The sequence below is a fragment of the Athene cunicularia genome, assembly GCF_003259725.1.
Source record: "Athene cunicularia isolate RWA chromosome 4 unlocalized genomic scaffold, athCun1 chr4_part2, whole genome shotgun sequence".
In the NCBI taxonomy this organism is placed as follows: domain Eukaryota; kingdom Metazoa; phylum Chordata; class Aves; order Strigiformes; family Strigidae; genus Athene; species Athene cunicularia.
In genome coordinates this window covers 21197607-21214994 of record NW_020799099.1, presented here as the reverse complement: position 1 = coordinate 21214994, position 17388 = coordinate 21197607, and the positions used below count along the sequence as shown (strand labels likewise).

The following is a 17388-nucleotide window of genomic DNA, read 5'->3' as shown; positions in this document are numbered from 1 at the left end:
GCAGTGATCTCCTTTTCATTAGCTCCTCCTTAACACCTCTTCCCTCCTCCAACCCAAAATTTAAAGCCAAACTACTTATGAAAACAGTTTTATGTGGGCTAGCATTACTAGTATTTTCTGAGTAGCAAGAAATCTAGGCTGTACAGAACTAAAATAGGGAAGTATTGAACTGTTGAAGCTGGGGTTAATGCCTGTGGAGTTTGGGGAAAACTGTTGCTTCTTTCTGAAGTATAAAAAAAAAAAATAATCTGAATGTGCAACAGGTGTGCTTTGTTTTAAAATAAATCCAGTCCCGGCTAGGGGGAAGGGAAGAAGTGACCCATTGGTTTATGAAGGATTTTTGTCCCTTGTTATTCCTACTCATACCATCGTACTCTCCAGATGTGGCTTTTCTTTTCCTCTTTCTTCCAGGCATGACATCCCTCTACCCACCCTACATCTTGGGCTGGGCTTCCCATGTCTTCTACCATCTATCCAAGGATTGGACCTCCCTTTTAGGGAATGTGTCTTCAGGGGAAGAGGTCTGATACAGGGGTAAAAGGTCATAGGGCTTGATGGGAACTAGGTAATTGCTATGGAGGTTGAGCATATACTTCTTAGTTTTTGATAGTACAAGTTCTTGTAAAAACTAAATTGCAAAGTAATGATCCTCTACTCTAATCCTGGGGTTGCAGAGTTCATCTTTTGTTGCTTGCATGAGCCACGCTCTGGCATTTGTCCATGTCTAGTTGTGCTACTTTGTTCTTTCAGAAATTTTGGATGTTACTGTGTGGTGTGTTTTGTTTTTTCTTGTCTGTCTAGTGAGATTGTGTATTGCATTATTTCCCTTCACTTTTGCTCACAGGAACCTACACATTGTGATGCTAACCCTGACCTTATCTTTGAAGATATGACAGTAATGACAGATTTTGAGCTGCATTTGCTTTGTAAGCAATATTCTCATGTCAGTGACTTCAAGTTAGACATGGATCAGATCTTGGATTCTGGAAAGTTTAGAGCACTGGAACGCATTCTGTCAGACCTTAAAGAGAAGGTTGGTACTACAGATGGGTGGAAACATCTTTTCCTGTCCATCTAAGGGTGGCTGTAACTGACTGGTTAACTTTTACTAGTTCTGTATTGCCACCCAGTTGCTTTTCTGTGGGCTATTACAATGTCATTTAGTGCGTGTGCAGTATTGCAAAGCAATACTTACGGCTTTCAACACGCAGTCCTGCCTACGCATGTCACTTTAGAGACAGCTGAAGCAAGCTTTCCCATTTTTCCAAGTTTCAGAATATTCATCCTGAGTTAACACTACTTTCTCAGTATACACTACTTTATCAGTATACATCATTTTCACAGATCATGAACTTTGACCACCTTTAGGCAATTGAATAAGGCTGTATTACATTAAAATAATCATGTATGTATTAAGCCAGTGTAAAGGTAAGAAGAGGTCACTGCTTTGAGTCAAACTGGTTTATTTTACAAATAAGCATGTACCGTAATACTTCAGAGCATCCTAAATTTGCATGTGTGTGCTGTGCATCTGTTCACTTATTTCAGACAAGAGTGCTACTGCTCTGTATTATATGGAGTATAGCTTAAATAAAAGTTTTTAATGAAAATATTTTGTTGATGTTTATAGATTATGTAGATCTGTCGTTTATGCATTTGACATGTGGTTTCTAGATTGCTTGAGTCACCAAAGTATACAGTAACTAAAAAATTGTTGCACTGAGAAAAGGTGGGTTAATGCAGCAGAAATACTGGATACAGTATCTTCACTGAAAGTCGGTCCTGACTTGATAAATTTTATCTTAGTCTTTTAGTTTGGAAAATAGAGAGTCAGTCAGAGTAAAATCATGTATTTGCACCAATCAAGTATTTGTGTAGTTCATTATCCATAATTGACACGTTTTAAAACTTCTGCTTTGTCATTTCCAGGGTGACAGAGTTGTATTATTTAGCCAGTTTACTATGATGTTGGATATCTTGGAAGTTTTCCTAAAACACTGGCAACATAGATATATTAGGTTGGATGGAAAAACACAGATTTCTGATCGGTATGTGACTTCTTTGCTGAAGATGAGAGAGGAAAAAATGGATGTGTGCATGGAGCGGGGGAGGTGACTTAAAACCCTTACCTCTGTTTTCCAATATTTAGAACTCTGTGGTCAGTGGGCATTGACTATAGAAGGGGTTTAATGTTGGATTTCAGCTTGCCTTAGCAAGGATGAGGCTGAAAGGTGAGTTTTAGGTGGTCAGTTTACAGTCTTAGCCATTGAAATGGAAAACTTTTGTGTTTTCAGCAGTTCATGGTGTGTTTGATTTGCTTGTGTGTCAGCGTGCCATAGCAAAAGGTCTTGTGCAGATGTTACTTGGAAGTATAGTATATCTCTGTTACAACCCCTTTGTTTCTCTAGGACAAACTGTTTACTCTTGTCCTTCACAGCTGAAAATGTTGCTTTTCTTGCACTTGAGCTGTGCCGGTTTTCTGATGTTTCCTGTTTCATTTTTAAATTTTTTTAGGTGCTCTTTCCTTCATTTCAAAACAGTCATTCTTGCTGTGGTATTACTTCCCACTTACAGTTGAAGTCTGTTATTTCCCTTGATGTGCAATTAGTACAGAAGACAGTCATGAAGCAAAATTTCTCCTTCTCCACCTGCCCCCATTTGTTTCTAGTACTTTTTTAGTCTTCCCTTGTCCTCCAACTTGCTCTTTGTATTCTATGATCAACCAAAGTTTTTTTTTCCAAGCATCTTTTCATTCTTTGCTATTGAGGTGTCTCTGTGTTCTGGTCACTGCTGAGGACTGTTGGTACCCTTTTTCCTTCTGTATAACATCTGTACTTTTTTGCTGCTTTGCATTGTCACTGTCCTCCCTTTCAAAAGATAATCCTAACTTCTGTATTCAACTCTGGAGGCAGTGGCGTGTTTTCTCCGAGTCCTGATATGTTTTCTCTTGTGTTTCACAGGATACACCTAATAGATCAGTTCAATACAGATATGGGTATATTTGTATTCCTCCTGTCAACCAAAGCTGGTGGCTTGGGAATTAATCTGACCTCAGCAAATGTTGTTATTCTTCATGATATTGATTGCAACCCGTACAATGATAAGCAAGCAGAGGACCGATGCCATAGAGTAGGTCAGACAAGGTAAGACTTTTTAATTATAAGGATTGCCTTTTCTTAGAGGCAAGCTCTCAAAGGAAGCTAAAGGGACAATATTTCATGACTGAAAATTCCATTTTAAGCAGAGACTTGTGTAAAGCAGCTCTGGGTTGTGTGGAGCTAGGCAATTAGAATTGTCTTAGCACCTGTTGCTGGCAACAACAAACCTTAAATAGATTATCCTCTTTTTTTCCAGTTCTCTGTAGCTCTCAAATTTTCTATAACGCTCAAATTTATGGTGCTCGGAATTATTTCAAGGCATATCTGAAGGTTTTGGGTCTCTTCAGGAGACTTAACCTCTAAAGTGCCACCCTGTCATAAAGAGTGAAACCATGGACTGTTTTAGAGTCCTCAGTCAGAATAAGCTAATGTGAGCAATAGAATATGTTTAATAACTGGTATTTCAACTGTAGTATGGGATGAGGGGGAAATTGAGTTTTTTCTATTAATGGAGATTGTTGTGACTGTTCAGACTTTGCAGTGGCAGGAGAAAAGTTTTCAGAAAAACTAGGAACTCTTTGTATTGCCCTCTTGTTCATTTCCTTATTTTTGTTTTAAACCACTGTCAGCTGAGTAAAGGCATAGCATCCTTCCCTTTTTCACTAATCCAGTGTAACTATAGAATTGGGTTTATCCTGTTTTGTGGTTTTCAGAGAAGTAAAAGTCATAAAGCTAATCAGTAAGGGGACTATTGAAGAATCCATGCTCAAAATCAGCCAGCAGAAATTGAAGTTAGAACAAGATATGACTGCAGCAGATTCAGGTAAGTATCTTGCACATAATGATGTCTACTTAAGTAAATTAAGGTTGCTGCAATATATTCTGAAAAAAAAAAAAGTTCTGGATGCAGACAAGCATCTTTTAAATGTTAAATAAACTAGAAAGATGTATTTGTGCTGATTATTTTTCAGTTTCACAGGAAGTGCCCTCTGAGTAACTGGATCAGTAACATATTCTTACAATTAGAGGATTTTGTGCAGTTTTGTGGATCTAGACTTTAGTCTATGTGAAATATTTTGAGCTGTACTAACACTTGTGTTTCTTCTCAGGAGAAGAAGGAACCATTCCAGCAGATATAGCCACACTATTAAAAGCTTCGTTAGGTCTCTAAAATGTAAATACGCTGTGGAATTCAAGGGAAAAAGGTGATGTTGTACCCCAAGCACTCTTACGTTATTGATGACCGGGAATTTTACGAACATTTAAAGAACTTTTTGTAGTTTCTTTATTGTATTCCTCATGTTACTGAAAATTTTTAACACCGATAGCATTCTTTTGATGCTGAAAAACAAATGGCCCGAATGTGCCAACATTGGATTCTGAATAAATGTTATTTTACAGATGACTTTTCAAAACAGGGACCTAAGTAGTAATTGTTTTAACAGATCTGCTACTGCTTAAGATTTGTCAGTATTTTTGTAATTATTTCTACCTCCAAATATATATATATATATAAACTGTCTGTTTCACTGGATTATGTGTGTAGATTTTTTTATATGTGCCTTATTGACAATGCTCGAATTTGTTTCTGCTTGTTCTGGTTCATTTAATGTACTGTACTGGTTTTGTATCTACTTGTTCAAATAAAATTCCATGGATTAACAGAATATTTTAATTTTTGTGGTTACTTGTGAGGGAGGGGGTGGTAACTTGCATGTTATAAATCAAATAGGCAGCTTTCAAACTAGCTGAAATGTTCCATTTGAACCGAATTGGCTTTATCCAGCACTAGTTAATTACTAATGTTTTGTTATACTCTAATCACAGTTGTGATAAGATATTGATTATAAAACCAGAATTCCTTCCAAATGGAACTTTCCACCCAGGTTGTAATTTCTTTGTCAGTCCTTGGAGTACATCTGTGCTCTGCCAGTGAAGTGGCACAAGCAGTTATGTAGTGACACAAAGCTTATGTCTTGCTGTCGTCTTGAAGTTTCAGTGATACTTGAATTCATCTGAGTGAAATGAAGAGCTTCAGTGGTATCAGTGATGAGGTGTGCCTCTACCTGAAGTTATAATCTGCTGGCAAGGATGTGATCTGAGGAGGTAGGAGAGGAGGAATGTCCATTCTAGACAGATGAGAAAGCTGAAATTTGGCCTTTTGAACTGGGAGTACTTAAGATTCAGACAGCTACTATTTTAGAAGCTGGGAGAAGGCAAAATACAGGGAAGTCCTTATTGCCCCTGTCCTCTGTTAAAGCCTCAGCTGCTGTATGATCAGCAAATCTGTACCAGGCTGAATCTCTGAGGATCGTGTCCTAGAATTCACTCTGATTTGCAATATGGGGTTGATAGTTACCACTTTTCTATATGTGGTTCTCTCAGAAGACACTTGTTGCATCTTTTGGAATAACTTAAACAGCTTTATATGAAGAACAGAGAAGAGGAGCTGAAGTCCATAGTTGCTGAGTATTTCAGCCTGTCTTCAGATATTGCTAGTGAGGTGGTCTGTGAGTTGGGCATCTTCTAGGTTTGGTTTGGTCATGGCTGTGTGTATTTTTTCCAACTGTACATGATTTCTGCAAGTATGAAATGGATGGAAAAATAAAGCTTTTAAAATGTTTTCAAAGTTTGACCTAAACTTTACTTGGCTTTTGCTAGAAATCTTCTGTGGTTGTGCTGCATGTTCCAAAATGTGCAACTGAAACAGGGTGAAGAAATATTTTATTATGTGAGAAAGGGTAAGAATCAGTTTGTCTGCTCTGTTGCTTAAATTCCACCTATTTTGTGGACTAAATAGTGGGATTTAACAGATCACCACAAGTGTTTAATGCTACAGTTAATTAGGTTGTTTCTGTTGAGCATGATCCTAACACAACTCTTATCCTGTAGTATTTGGGTGTTCTCACCTGTTTGCTTCAAATGTGAATTGAAACAAAATGCCTGACCTGTACTGTGGTCTGTGTGGTGTTTCAGTTTGGTATGTGTATTTATTCAGTTAATATAATCTAGTTGAACAGTGGTTAGTCCTTGAACAATCATATCCCTGGGGTCAGTAACCATCTTCAAGTGCTGTGAAGCTCATGTGTTTCTGCCGTTTTTTGCTTATTATAACTGTTTCTACCCTCTTTAACTGGGAGTCGTAAGAGATTGTAGTCACCATCACTGGAGGCATTCAGAAGCTGTCTGGGTGCAGTCCTGGGCAGCTGACTCTAGGTGGCCCTGCTTGAACAGGTGATTTGGACCAGATGACCTCCCAAAGTCCCTTCAACCTCAGCCACTCTGATCCGGTGTCTCTGGTTGGGAAAGATGTACAGGGGAAAAAAAAATACAACTATCTGAAGTCTGTTGGCTGAAGAAGAGAGAGTGAGAACTGAAGAAGGAAAAATCTCTACAGAGCTAGAACAAAGCGTGCCAGGAGTTGCAAAGCAGGTGGAGATACCATACAGGAATGAGCATAAGGTTGGACCTTGTTTTCAGTTCTGCTAATTCCTGGTTTAACCTGAACTGTTAGTGGTTGATTGGTGTTGCTCATGACTTAATGAAATAATACTTGTGGTGGGAGGGAAAAGCAAGTGTGAAGGGAAGTATTTTTTCCAAGAAGTGGCCATTTTCAGTCCAGAGGATTTCCAAAGTTTGTTGTGGTTTATCTGCTTATCCTACACAGTGGAGTCCTCTTGCAAGCACTTGCCTCCCCCTTGAGTTTGTGTAAACCGCTTGCATCTACGGCTGTGTTGCCAGAATTTTCACCTACCTGGTTTCCCCAGTGCCACTGTTTGTTCATTTGGTCTAAACCTGATTTCCACCGCCACCATCTCCCGATTTGTCTCCTGCTTACTGAAAGAGATACTGAGCTGCTGGATGTTTTTGAAGTTGGTGTGCTTGTGGAGGACTGGTGCTGATGTGGGCACCTGGGCAGCTGCTTTTTGGTTTGGTTGGAGTAGTTTATTGTTTTGGGTTTTTTTGCAGAGGCACAGCATAAACAAAGAAGCTAAAGAAAGTGCTTGAGAAGCTTGAAGTTTGTGGATTAAGTGGATCTTTGTTTTTTTGCTTAAATGTCCTTAGTCTTCCCATACATTTATCATCTCTGTTAATTAGCCTGCTTTCCTCAAGATTGAAAGTCTGCAATAAACAAAGTATTGTTGAGATTGTATCTCTCCAGGAAAGTTCATTCATCTCCCTTTGAGAGTCCACAGACCATTAATTGTGTTGATCAGACATTTTATTAGTAGTGGGGTATGTGGGTGAAAGCACCCTTCTCCCTCGGGCTCTACTCTATTCAATCAGCTTTTTAGATTCTCTCCTGTAAATGGATACAAGTGGTAGGGTTTGGGTTGGTATAGCATACCCACCTGAAATTAACTTAAAATATTCTAAAATTAATAACTTAGGAGTCTTGTCACATTGAAAACTAAACATGCATTTGTGTTTTCTAGGCTGAAATACTGATCTACATGATAGTCTTCGGTCTTTTCTGGATCCAATCTGCGATAGCTGGAAGCGCTTGCACTCTGTCTCTGAGAGCCAAAAGCCTGGGGTAGTTGTCTGCCAGGTCAGGTTTACAGGACAGAAGTGTTGTACTGCAAACATCCCAATAGAAATCAGCCCATGTTACCTGGTGAAATGGGAGACAAAGCAGTAAGATTAGCTGGTAATCTCAAAAGCTGGAACCAGTATTCTCAGCAAACTGCAGAAATGAAACAGGAATTGATCTGGTTTGTGGGTTTTTTTAATTTAAAGCCTATAACTATAGAGCTAGTAATCAGGTTGCAATGCAAGACTTAAGTAAAAATTGGTTAAATAAAGCCCTTGCTACAAATATGACTTGCACTATAATATTAATCTTTCCAGTGGAAACTGTATTCCAGTAAAGTGTTTTAATTAGTTTCCAAACCGTTTTGGGTAAAAAAGATTATTACATTTTCAGTGTTTTTTTCATATTGTCCTATAAATTGATCAGTGATTATACAACTCCCATCTGTATTGACCACTACCAAGGAATTTCTAATATTTTGTGTCAACATACTTCTAAACTGGTTTAGAAAATGCAAATCATAGTCCTGGTTTGGCTTGCTCTTCTGGTAGTATGGAAAACAATTTTCACTTTGCAATTGAGCAACCAGTTGTGTATTGGTAAGAACAAATTTTTAAGAGTAGGGAGGGTTGTTTCATGGGCTGGCATGAAATCTGGAAATTCATGAATTCTCAAGGATTTAATTTTTCTGGAAACCTGATTGGAAACAAAAGTTATACTTACAGACTTCCCTACCAGCCAGTTGTTATCCCCTAAGAAAGTATCCAAATCTTTCAGTAACTCAGGTGCTTTATTGGTGAGGATATCGTCAAATGCTTTTTTCTGGGGGAAGAACAAAACACAAAGATGCACATCAATCTGTAAGTACAGCAGTCAGCAAAACTGAATTTAGGGGGGTTTCTTATTTGTGAAAAAGCAGAGAACTGAAAAAGTGACAGTGAAATCATTTGGTCTGACTCAGACTTTAGAGTATTCTCAGTTCTCTTTGGAAGAAGGAATGTATTAACATCCAAGTCAAGCAGTTATTTAGGATAAAAAATGTGGAGGTAACTGTCATTTGGATTCAATGTAAAGGGGCACTATAGAATTTAGGAAAGCTGAGGTCATACCCATGAAGTGGGTTAGATGCCCAAAACGGCATTTGTGTCTTGGTGAGCCATGACTTAAGCCAATTGCTCTCTTAAGGAAAACCTGAGAGCTCCTGGATGCTGAGACATGATGAGTGGAGTGATGCTCCTCATTTATCTGTGTTAACAGCCACCCAGCTGTGGCAAGGTGGGGAACTCTGCCATAGATTTGGGAAGAATCCATCTATAAGATATATTCCCCATGTCTCACAGTCATTTGGGTGGTGACTCTTATGGATGTTATGTTTCCAGAATTCTTTAAGCTCAGTCTTTCTGTGCTGTCAGATGCTGGTTGGTTTTCTTTCCTTACCAGCCCTTCTTGTGTGAGATGTGGAAGCTGAGTCTTAAGTTTTTGCTGGATTTATCTTTGAACTTTTATGTTAGCACATTATTCTGCTTTTTTGTCTCTGCAGCAATGAGATTTGAGGTGGCTAAAATATTGTTGAGGTTTGAACTCAGCTGGCAGCCCCTTCACCTCTCCTTCCCCCCTCTGGTAATATAGGGGAGGGACAGAAGAAGAGAATTCCTGGGTTGGATAACAAGAAAGAATTTACTAAATATCACAAGAGAACAACAGTAACGATAGTGAGCTCAAAAAAAGAAAACGGGTAAAATGCAACAGTGGCTTAGCGATCGCAGCAACAATACCACCCGAGGAGAGAGAGCGTGCTGCCAACCCCCAGCGGAAAGCTCAGAGGCCAGAGCGACTGCCCACCTGGGCATGACATCCCATGGTATGAAATACTTCAGTGAAAATTAACTCCATCCTGGTCCAAACCAGGGTGAATATGTTTTCAAAGCTGGACTCTGCATTGAAGGCTATGGGTGTTAATGTTTGTACATTAACGTGTGAAGGATGGGGTTGTGTATAGTGGTGGTTCTCTGCTAGCTGTTCCCCATAGCAGAAAGTTTTAAGGTTGCTTTTAAAGGGTTAGCTGTTTCCTTTGGAGAGGGAAACAGTTTCTGGTTTTTCACCTGCACAGAAGCAACTGAGATTGCAAACTATTGTAATCATCTGATGTGACCCATGTGGCAATTTGTGCAGTTAATTTGCTTGGCTTCATTTTGGAGGAACATACTCAGGCTTGGTTAAATAAGCACAGCTACACAAGAACAGAATTATTTCAGTAGCTTTGAAATTCAAGTTAATGAAAAAAAAAAAAATTTAGAAGAGGCAGCAGCCTAAATGGTCCCAAAACACAGGCTGAAACAAGTATTTCTGCAGACATGTTCAATTTTCTGCTGTCAGTTAAGAGCTTAGTAATTGAATATGGTGACTGCAAGTTACAGCCAGAAGTTTGCAGTCCAGAAATTCTGTTTGTACCCTGTGCTGTAGTATTTACTATTTTTAGGTAAGATCCCATGCCCCCCCCCTTACACCCCAAGGTTTTTTCTGATCACAGCAATGACCTTCCCCAACTACAGAAGTACACTGTCAGCCCATGAAGCTAGTGGGGACACAACTAGGACCCACTGTCTGGAATTGGCACAACCTACTTCTCTCAACTCTGGAGCTCTCCAGCAAAGCATAACAAAGCTGTTGCAATGCCAGCTATTTTTTTGGGGGGTGTAGGGTAAAGGCATAGTCTGTGCCTGACACAGAGGGAGCTTCCATGGGCAACTTCACCCTCTGCTCCCTCTACCTTGCTTGCTTTTCTCACTGCTACTGGCTAGATAACACACCTTTCTCTGAGGGATGTGTGTTCTGTAATCACTTGTCAGGCCTGAAGAAGTTTTCTGACTTTACTGCGTGTACATTACTTAAATCTGGCCTTGTGAGACCATGAGATGCCACTTCTACCACAAGGTGGTGGCAGCGGACCCAGGAGGAGAGAGGGAGAATAGCTAACAGAAAAATGTTGGGGATTCCCATAAAGCAAGATTTCTCGATATTCCTTGGCCCCAAAACACTCCCTTGCATGCATACGTGCATACAGGCATATAAGGGTTGCCTGTGAACTCTCTTCCCTTTCAAATTAATCACTGGTGACATGATCTGGGTCATTACTTTAGAGAAGTGTTTGAGTACAAGCTGGGACACACGCAGGCATTATGGGAGTTTCCCTGTAAAGGATTGACAGTACTGTGGCAGTAGTGCTGCTTCTACATTAGCACGTTAGCAGTACTGTGGCTGTTCCTAAATGATGAAAAATCATGAGTCAATCTCCCCTCACCAAATTAGGAAACTTCAGGAAATTGAGTAATTCACGTTTTTAAATACTGAAACCTCCAATAAGCACTTTCAGATTTCTTCCTGCAAGATTTCAGAGCACTCTCATTGTTTTACTATTGGTTTTGGGCAACATTTTGTACTCTGTGTTTTTTGTAATAATATAATGTAGTTGATCTGAAATGTTACCTTTGAATAAATGGAAGGTTAGCTGCACTGGTAGTTAATGGTGAGACATGTTACACTACCACTTTCCTAAAAGGATCAGGTCACCTCACCTGCTTGGGTCAGAGCTGCATGGAGCCATTGTAATGCTGGAGTTAACTCATCCATCACCCTCTTCCCCCAGCAGCTGATCTGCATGCTTGTGTTTGGGACTCTGGTGAGATGGACTGGGTGGATACTAAAAAAACCCAAAACCTAAAAAAACCCACATGGGCTGTAGGACTTGCTCATGCCTGTGTGCTAAAGTAGCCATGACAGCATGTTAGCCTAGTATCAGTATTTGCAGAAGCACTGCAGAGGACTGAGGTGAGGCCATGTGGGTCTGAAGAGCATGGCTGCAGTGACAGTGAGGGATGTGCTACCTCCCCTCTTTAGCAGCACTTGCTGTTTTACAGGCTCATGATGGTCTCATTTCTACCAAGTGTCAAGAAAAACGGATGTAGGATGAGGTGGGAGGGAGCAGAAGGCTTTGGCCAGATTAGCCTCAAGGGAGCACCACAGAGCCTATCCAGCTCAGCTTTGCTGAGGTGAGGTGATGGACCCAGGGGCTGACACATGGCAGTTTCTCCAGAGGGCATACTCAGGTACAGAGTCATGGCTGATGTGCTATCTTTGTTTAAATTAGTGACTGTCTTACTCGCACGTCCTGGTTCTTCTCTGCCCAAGGGAACAGTGTCATAAAGTCATCTATGGTGTCCACAATGGCATCAGCTAGTGCTTGTTCCACAGGTGTCTGACCTGCCAGACCTGTGTGAAGCAAGCATATGAAGAGAGGTTAGAGGCAGCATCAGCAGGAATTTTTGTTACCCCAAAGGTAAATTCTGTTTTTTGAAACATTTCCATAAAAATAATGCATGCTAACAACATGCATTTGACTCCTTGCATCCAGGTGCAATGTCAACTACCTTGGCTTTTTCTCCTTCTCCAGCTTTATACAGCCATCTGATGTAGTGAGTTGTTCTTTCCATCATCTGAGCCCACAGCCTGACTACAGCTTCTTTATCCTCTCTCTGCCTTCCACCATCCCAGCACATTCAGTGATGGTCAGTACTAATTAACTGCAGGAGTTTCCATAAGGCCAAATGCCGGGGGCTGCACTTGGGCCACAACAACCCCCAGCAGTGCTACAGGCTTGGGGAGGAGTGGCTGGAGAGCTGCCAGTCAGAGAGGGACCTGGGGGCGTTGATTGACAGCCCGATGAGCATGACCCAGCAGTGTGCCCAGGGGGCCAAGAAGGCCAATGGCATCCTGGCTTGTGTCAGCAATAGCGTGGCCAGCAGGGACAGGGAAGGGATCTGACCCCTGTACTCGGCACTGGTGAGGCCGCCCCTCGATTCCTGTGTTCAGTTTTGGGCCCCTCACTACAAAAAGGACATTGAATGACTCGAGCGTGTCCAGAGAAGGGCAACGGAGCTGGTGCAGGGTCTGGAGCACAGGTCGTACGGGGAGCGGCTGAGGGAACTGGGGGTGTTTAGTCTGGAGAAGAGGAGGCTGAGGGGAGACCTCATCGCCCTCTACAGCTCCCTGAAAGGAGGGTGCAGAGAGCTGGGGATGAGTCTCTTGAACCAAGTAATAAGTGACAGGACAAGAGGGAATGGCCTCAAGTTGCACCAGAGAAGTTTAGACTGGATATTAGGAAGCATTTCTTTAGAGAAGGGGTTGTTGGGTGTTGGAATGGGCTGCCCAGGGAGGTGGTGGAGTCCCCATCCCTGGAGGTGTTCAAGAATTTGATATACATAACGTTGAGGGATATGGTGTAGTTGGGAACTGTCAGGTTAATGGTTGGACTGGATGATCTTCAAGCTCTTTTCCAACCTAGATGTTTCTGTAATTCCCTTCTGTTAATTTTTCCCTACGCCAGCTTTCAATGTTCTTCTCTATTTCATGGTTTCTCCATCTTAGTCAACACAATCTCCAAAAGTACTTCTGTGAATGTCTGCTTCTCTTTCCCTCTATTTTGCTCATCCAGCCCTATTTAGAACCCTCTCATGACATTCTGCTTGCTTTTCATTACTTAATTTTAACTGGGCACCTTAGCCAAACTTTGTCTTGTTTACAAATCTGCTTTCCAACCCTATTGTCATTTTGGTTTGCCTGCAGTCATCTTAATGCTACTACTTTATTCCCTTGCACTTTTTCTACAGACCTGTGTTCATGCTTTCCCCTCTCTGCAGGTTCAGGTCATCCTTCTGTTCCTTAAACCTCACCTAGAGGCTCGGTGTTTCCCATAAACCATATGCCCTTCCTCTGGCAAGCCATCTCCCTTGCTGAAACTTCATGTTTTCAAAGGGGGTGTGGGGCTGTGCCTTTCCCTTTGGGCATTAAAGTTCTCTGCACTTTCAGTAAAGAGTTGTTGGTGACAGGCACCAAATTTAAAGAATTAGCAACGTGTGCAGACTTAATGGCAGAACTAGCAAGTTTTGACTATGAAGATCAAGAGATTTTTTTTTTTTTTTTCCCCTTCCATGCATGCTCTTTTTCCTGCTGTAACACTGAAAGGAGAACCACGTGGTCTGGGTGTGCCCCAGGACCCTGGCCTTTTGTAGCTGTTGCGAACCGATGGGAAAAGTATGAGAGGAATGCTTAAGTCAGAACTTCATTCAGAGCATAAAAGGAGCACAGCTCCACATCAGCCTCCTGGCAGGAGGTGGGAAGGGAGGCTTTCTCTTCCGTGTTTCATTACCAGGTGGATGCTCATCATTCTCTTCTCTTGCAAGTTGTAGATTGTATCAAGTATGAAGGAAACTGGCAGGAACAGAGTATTGCAGACATGCTTGAAAGTATGTTGTGCTAGTGCCCTGAAGAGTAATGCTCTGCACTCCTGCTTGTTTCCTCAGTTGGAAGATGTGGGATATTTTGAAAGCCAGATTACATCTCTTTGCTCAGAGCGTACAACAGTAGGATAGTACTCGCTTCCCAGTCCCCCTCTTCAATTTGCTGACGTTCAGCACACCACAAACACATCTGCCTTCAGACCAGGTTTGCAGATAGCTTTGAACGACAGCTTGCTGACCTAAAGCAAGCCCTAACTACTCTCTTTGATTATTTGTGTTACTAAGTCTTATATCACTTTATCTAACCAGTTGAGTACATCCATGTCATGTAAGTATTTAAAAATGCAAGTGATGTCACCATCTGATCTAATCTCTGTCAGCTCAGAATTGTTGCCTAAATATGCTTCAGAGTGCTCTGCCTGCTGACTCTGATAATCTCTCATGCTTCCAAAACCACCTCCTCCCGGTCATCTCTCTGATTAACTTGGCAGCTCAAAATTTAGCTCCAGGGGAAACTACCCTGAGAGCCTTAGGGAAGCTGCAGGTACATGCTTTCTATCATGTAGTGACAGGTGAATACAGTTTATTGGCTGGAGAAGTCAGCCCAAACCCCAGATATCATATGCAGAGGGGAAGGGGGGATTATTTCTGAGTTTTCCTTTAGGCATACACAATTACAGTGCAAATGTGGAGCTCAGCCATGCGACTTCAGATCTGAACATCATAGCATTTCACACTACAGGTGTGAACTGTGAAACTTTTTTTTTTGGTCTTTTTTTCATTTTATTTTCTATATGACATTTGAGTGAAACCCTGTTGTACAGCATCCGAGTTGTTGTGCCTGCTCTGTTTTTTCTTTCTGATCTTGGAACGACAGGGGATGTGGGCTGAGATTTCATCGGGATTGCCACAGCAGCCCCAACCCAGTGAGAAAATTGGCACCAGATTATGGTAAGGAAGGCTGCTGAACTGGCATGCCACTACACAGCGCTTCTCAGTGCTTTTTAAACTGTTGCTCTGTGAGTGGCACCTCTAATGGCATCCTATATGGCACTCTGTGTTTCTGTGGTCAGCACTTGGTGCTGGCAGACAAAGTACAGATGCAACCAGAGGCTGATAGCTATTAGCTGTTTGTTCCTGGGAAAAGCACCGGTACCATTATTATGCTGGTGTGGACTTCTGCTTGGTTGGGTTTGCCAAGCTGTTGGTTTGTTTTTATTTTTGCTGTGGATGCATTTTTCCTGAGCATTAAAGGTAGGTGCAAAGCAGAAGCAAATAGTCAAATATCTGTTACCTGATTCTCTGGCAAGGTATCTTGCTATTGCCAGGCTCTGGTGAATAACAACTCCGTCTACTTCCAGAATGGGGACTTTGCCAAATGGGATAGCTTGGAGGAGGAAAAAAAAAAAAATAGAAAAATCAACCAAAAGTTAAGTCATTGCACTTAACAGTGGGAGTCTGTAACAGTTGCACTTTTACCACTCAGAGGGTATGCACTGTTATAGCACTTAACAGTTTCACAGTATTTCTGTAGGGAAATGCATGGGCTAAAAAAAACAAAAACCAAAACCAAACAAACAAACAAAAAAACCCCACCAAAAAAAAAACCAAAAAAAAACCCACCAAACCTGGATTTAAGGATATAACCAGATTGAACTGCAAGAAGACAACTGTAGTGTAGAAACCAGGTATTGTTACTTTCCTAGCCTTTTACTGTAAATGCTAAATGTGCTCCTACATGTTCTGAATTCTTTATGTAGAGAAAGTTTTCAGTTGAATCTTGGTTTTTCCTTCTCTTCCTTGCTTTTTCCTCCCCAGAAGAGTGACTGCCAAGGTTAAGCAAAGTACTACTGAAGATTTTATAGTGCAGGATCCAGTTGGAGTATAAAATAAGAGGCTGGGTAAAGACTACAAAAGTGCTTTTTCATTTACACTTGTTTAAAATTCAGCAGCAGTGATTCAGAAAAGTGTCTGTATTTCAGAACTTACATTGTGATGTTTCACTTGACAGTCACCACCAAGAGACAGATACAGCTTTCACACTGAACTGCAATCCTAAGAAGATACTCAAATCTACTTCACTTGCATTCAAAAAAATTTCTGTCAGTCATGGGGAAGAACTTCAAGTATAGGGGTAGACAAACTAAGCAGGTGTCATGGGTGTAAAAGTTTGAGCTAAGAAATCAAACATATTTCAGTTATTAGTTTAGTAGCATAATTTATGTGAAAGCTTGGACTGCTGTTTTGCCATGTTTTGGAGAAGCTGCTGGCATGGTATCAAATGGGGCTGGAACCTCAGAGTAAAGCCTAAGCTGGGAAAAAACATTGCCTTTAGGGTGCTGATAATCCGCTCCTGGGAACCTGGTGCTGTTCACCAGAGGAACTTTAAATCTCTTCATTTCAAAGGATGCTATTTCATAAATTCCAAGTATGTGATTGCAAGTTCTGGTCATAGCCAAATGCTTTATACCAAATTTTCGTCTGGATTACACTTTACATAAAAAAGATATATGCCCATTTTAAGACTGTCTTGCAATGTAAAAGGATGGAGGTGGAAAAGTGAGAACATGGCCTATTGGAGACATGCAAGGTGTTTTCACACTTGCAAGAACTGTCTTTATGGGACAGCTGGAATGATGTTTGTATTCCATGAGGGTTTTTAGTTCTTAACGAAACGGGGAAAAAATAATGCAACCTCGTGTATTCATGACCTGTTTATCAAGGCAACTTCAGCAGTGATGAACCCTGCCACGTGGCTCTGTGATTTAGCATACACTATGTGAATCACATTAGCTACGGGGTCTTAGATGTCAAATCTGTATCTGCAAAATAAATTTGGCAGCAGCACAAGACATTCAGGGCTCCTCTGTACATGTTTTTTCTGCATCTGAGCACAGTACTTGTGATACCCTTTTTCCCCCCCCCCTAAGTTCAGCACACTGTGAAGCCAGTATAAATTTTGATGCTGATGACTAGCAGAAGCAAGAGAGCTCAAAAAGCATTAATGGCTGCACCGCAGGGAGAAAGCATGCACTGCTCGTTGTTATTGAAACAATAATAGACTTATTGCACAGAAGACTTCATATATTTATTATCCAGACAGCAGCAAGGTCCTGGTAAGTTCATGTATTCCTTCAATGAGAATCCAGAGAGGAAAAGATGTATCCCTAAATGCTAAATAGAAAAGCTCTCTGGTTGTGAAAATGAGAAGAGCCTTGGTTCTGCACTGCGGATTAATGGTACAGAGTGCCCTGAGCATCGCTGCCTCCAAAGCCACAGACCTGTGAAATAGTTTGCTTATGCAGGATACCAGCGCATCTTTCAAGCAAGTGCAAGTAGAGGGGATGAGAGCAGGCGTGACTGCTGGACATGTGAGCGTGGTCAGCCTACAGCCATCTTCATGTCGCCCCCAGACTACACGAGGCTATACACCAATGCCTGCCAACAGGTAACAGCGAAG

General features: G+C 41.3%; 2 protein-coding genes across 5 annotated transcripts in view; one reads left to right on the top strand and one right to left on the bottom strand.

Moving 5' to 3' along the window:
- SMARCAD1 (SWI/SNF-related, matrix-associated actin-dependent regulator of chromatin, subfamily a, containing DEAD/H box 1) overlaps window positions 1-4296 on the top strand; it is a 41768-nt gene extending 37472 nt beyond the window's left edge. For all 4 annotated transcript variants that reach the window (XM_026847617.1, XM_026847616.1, XM_026847618.1 and 1 more), the window contains 5 exons: window positions 845-1033; window positions 1930-2048; window positions 2961-3143; window positions 3812-3921; window positions 4208-4296. In XM_026847617.1, the coding sequence (XP_026703418.1) occupies window positions 845-1033; window positions 1930-2048; window positions 2961-3143; window positions 3812-3921; window positions 4208-4269 (663 nt within the window). In that variant the 3' untranslated portion in view covers window positions 4270-4296. The remainder of the gene's footprint in view (window positions 1-844; window positions 1034-1929; window positions 2049-2960; window positions 3144-3811; window positions 3922-4207) is intronic.
- Window positions 4297-7306: 3010 nt separating this feature from the next.
- Window positions 7307-17388, bottom strand: part of HPGDS (hematopoietic prostaglandin D synthase) — a 30842-nt gene continuing 20760 nt past the window's right edge. The window contains exons 3-6 of the mRNA XM_026847620.1: window positions 15223-15315; window positions 11792-11901; window positions 8356-8454; window positions 7307-7713 (exon numbers count right to left, since the gene is read on the bottom strand). Of these exons, the coding sequence (XP_026703421.1) occupies window positions 7549-7713; window positions 8356-8454; window positions 11792-11901; window positions 15223-15315 (467 nt within the window). The 3' untranslated portion in view covers window positions 7307-7548. The remainder of the gene's footprint in view (window positions 7714-8355; window positions 8455-11791; window positions 11902-15222; window positions 15316-17388) is intronic.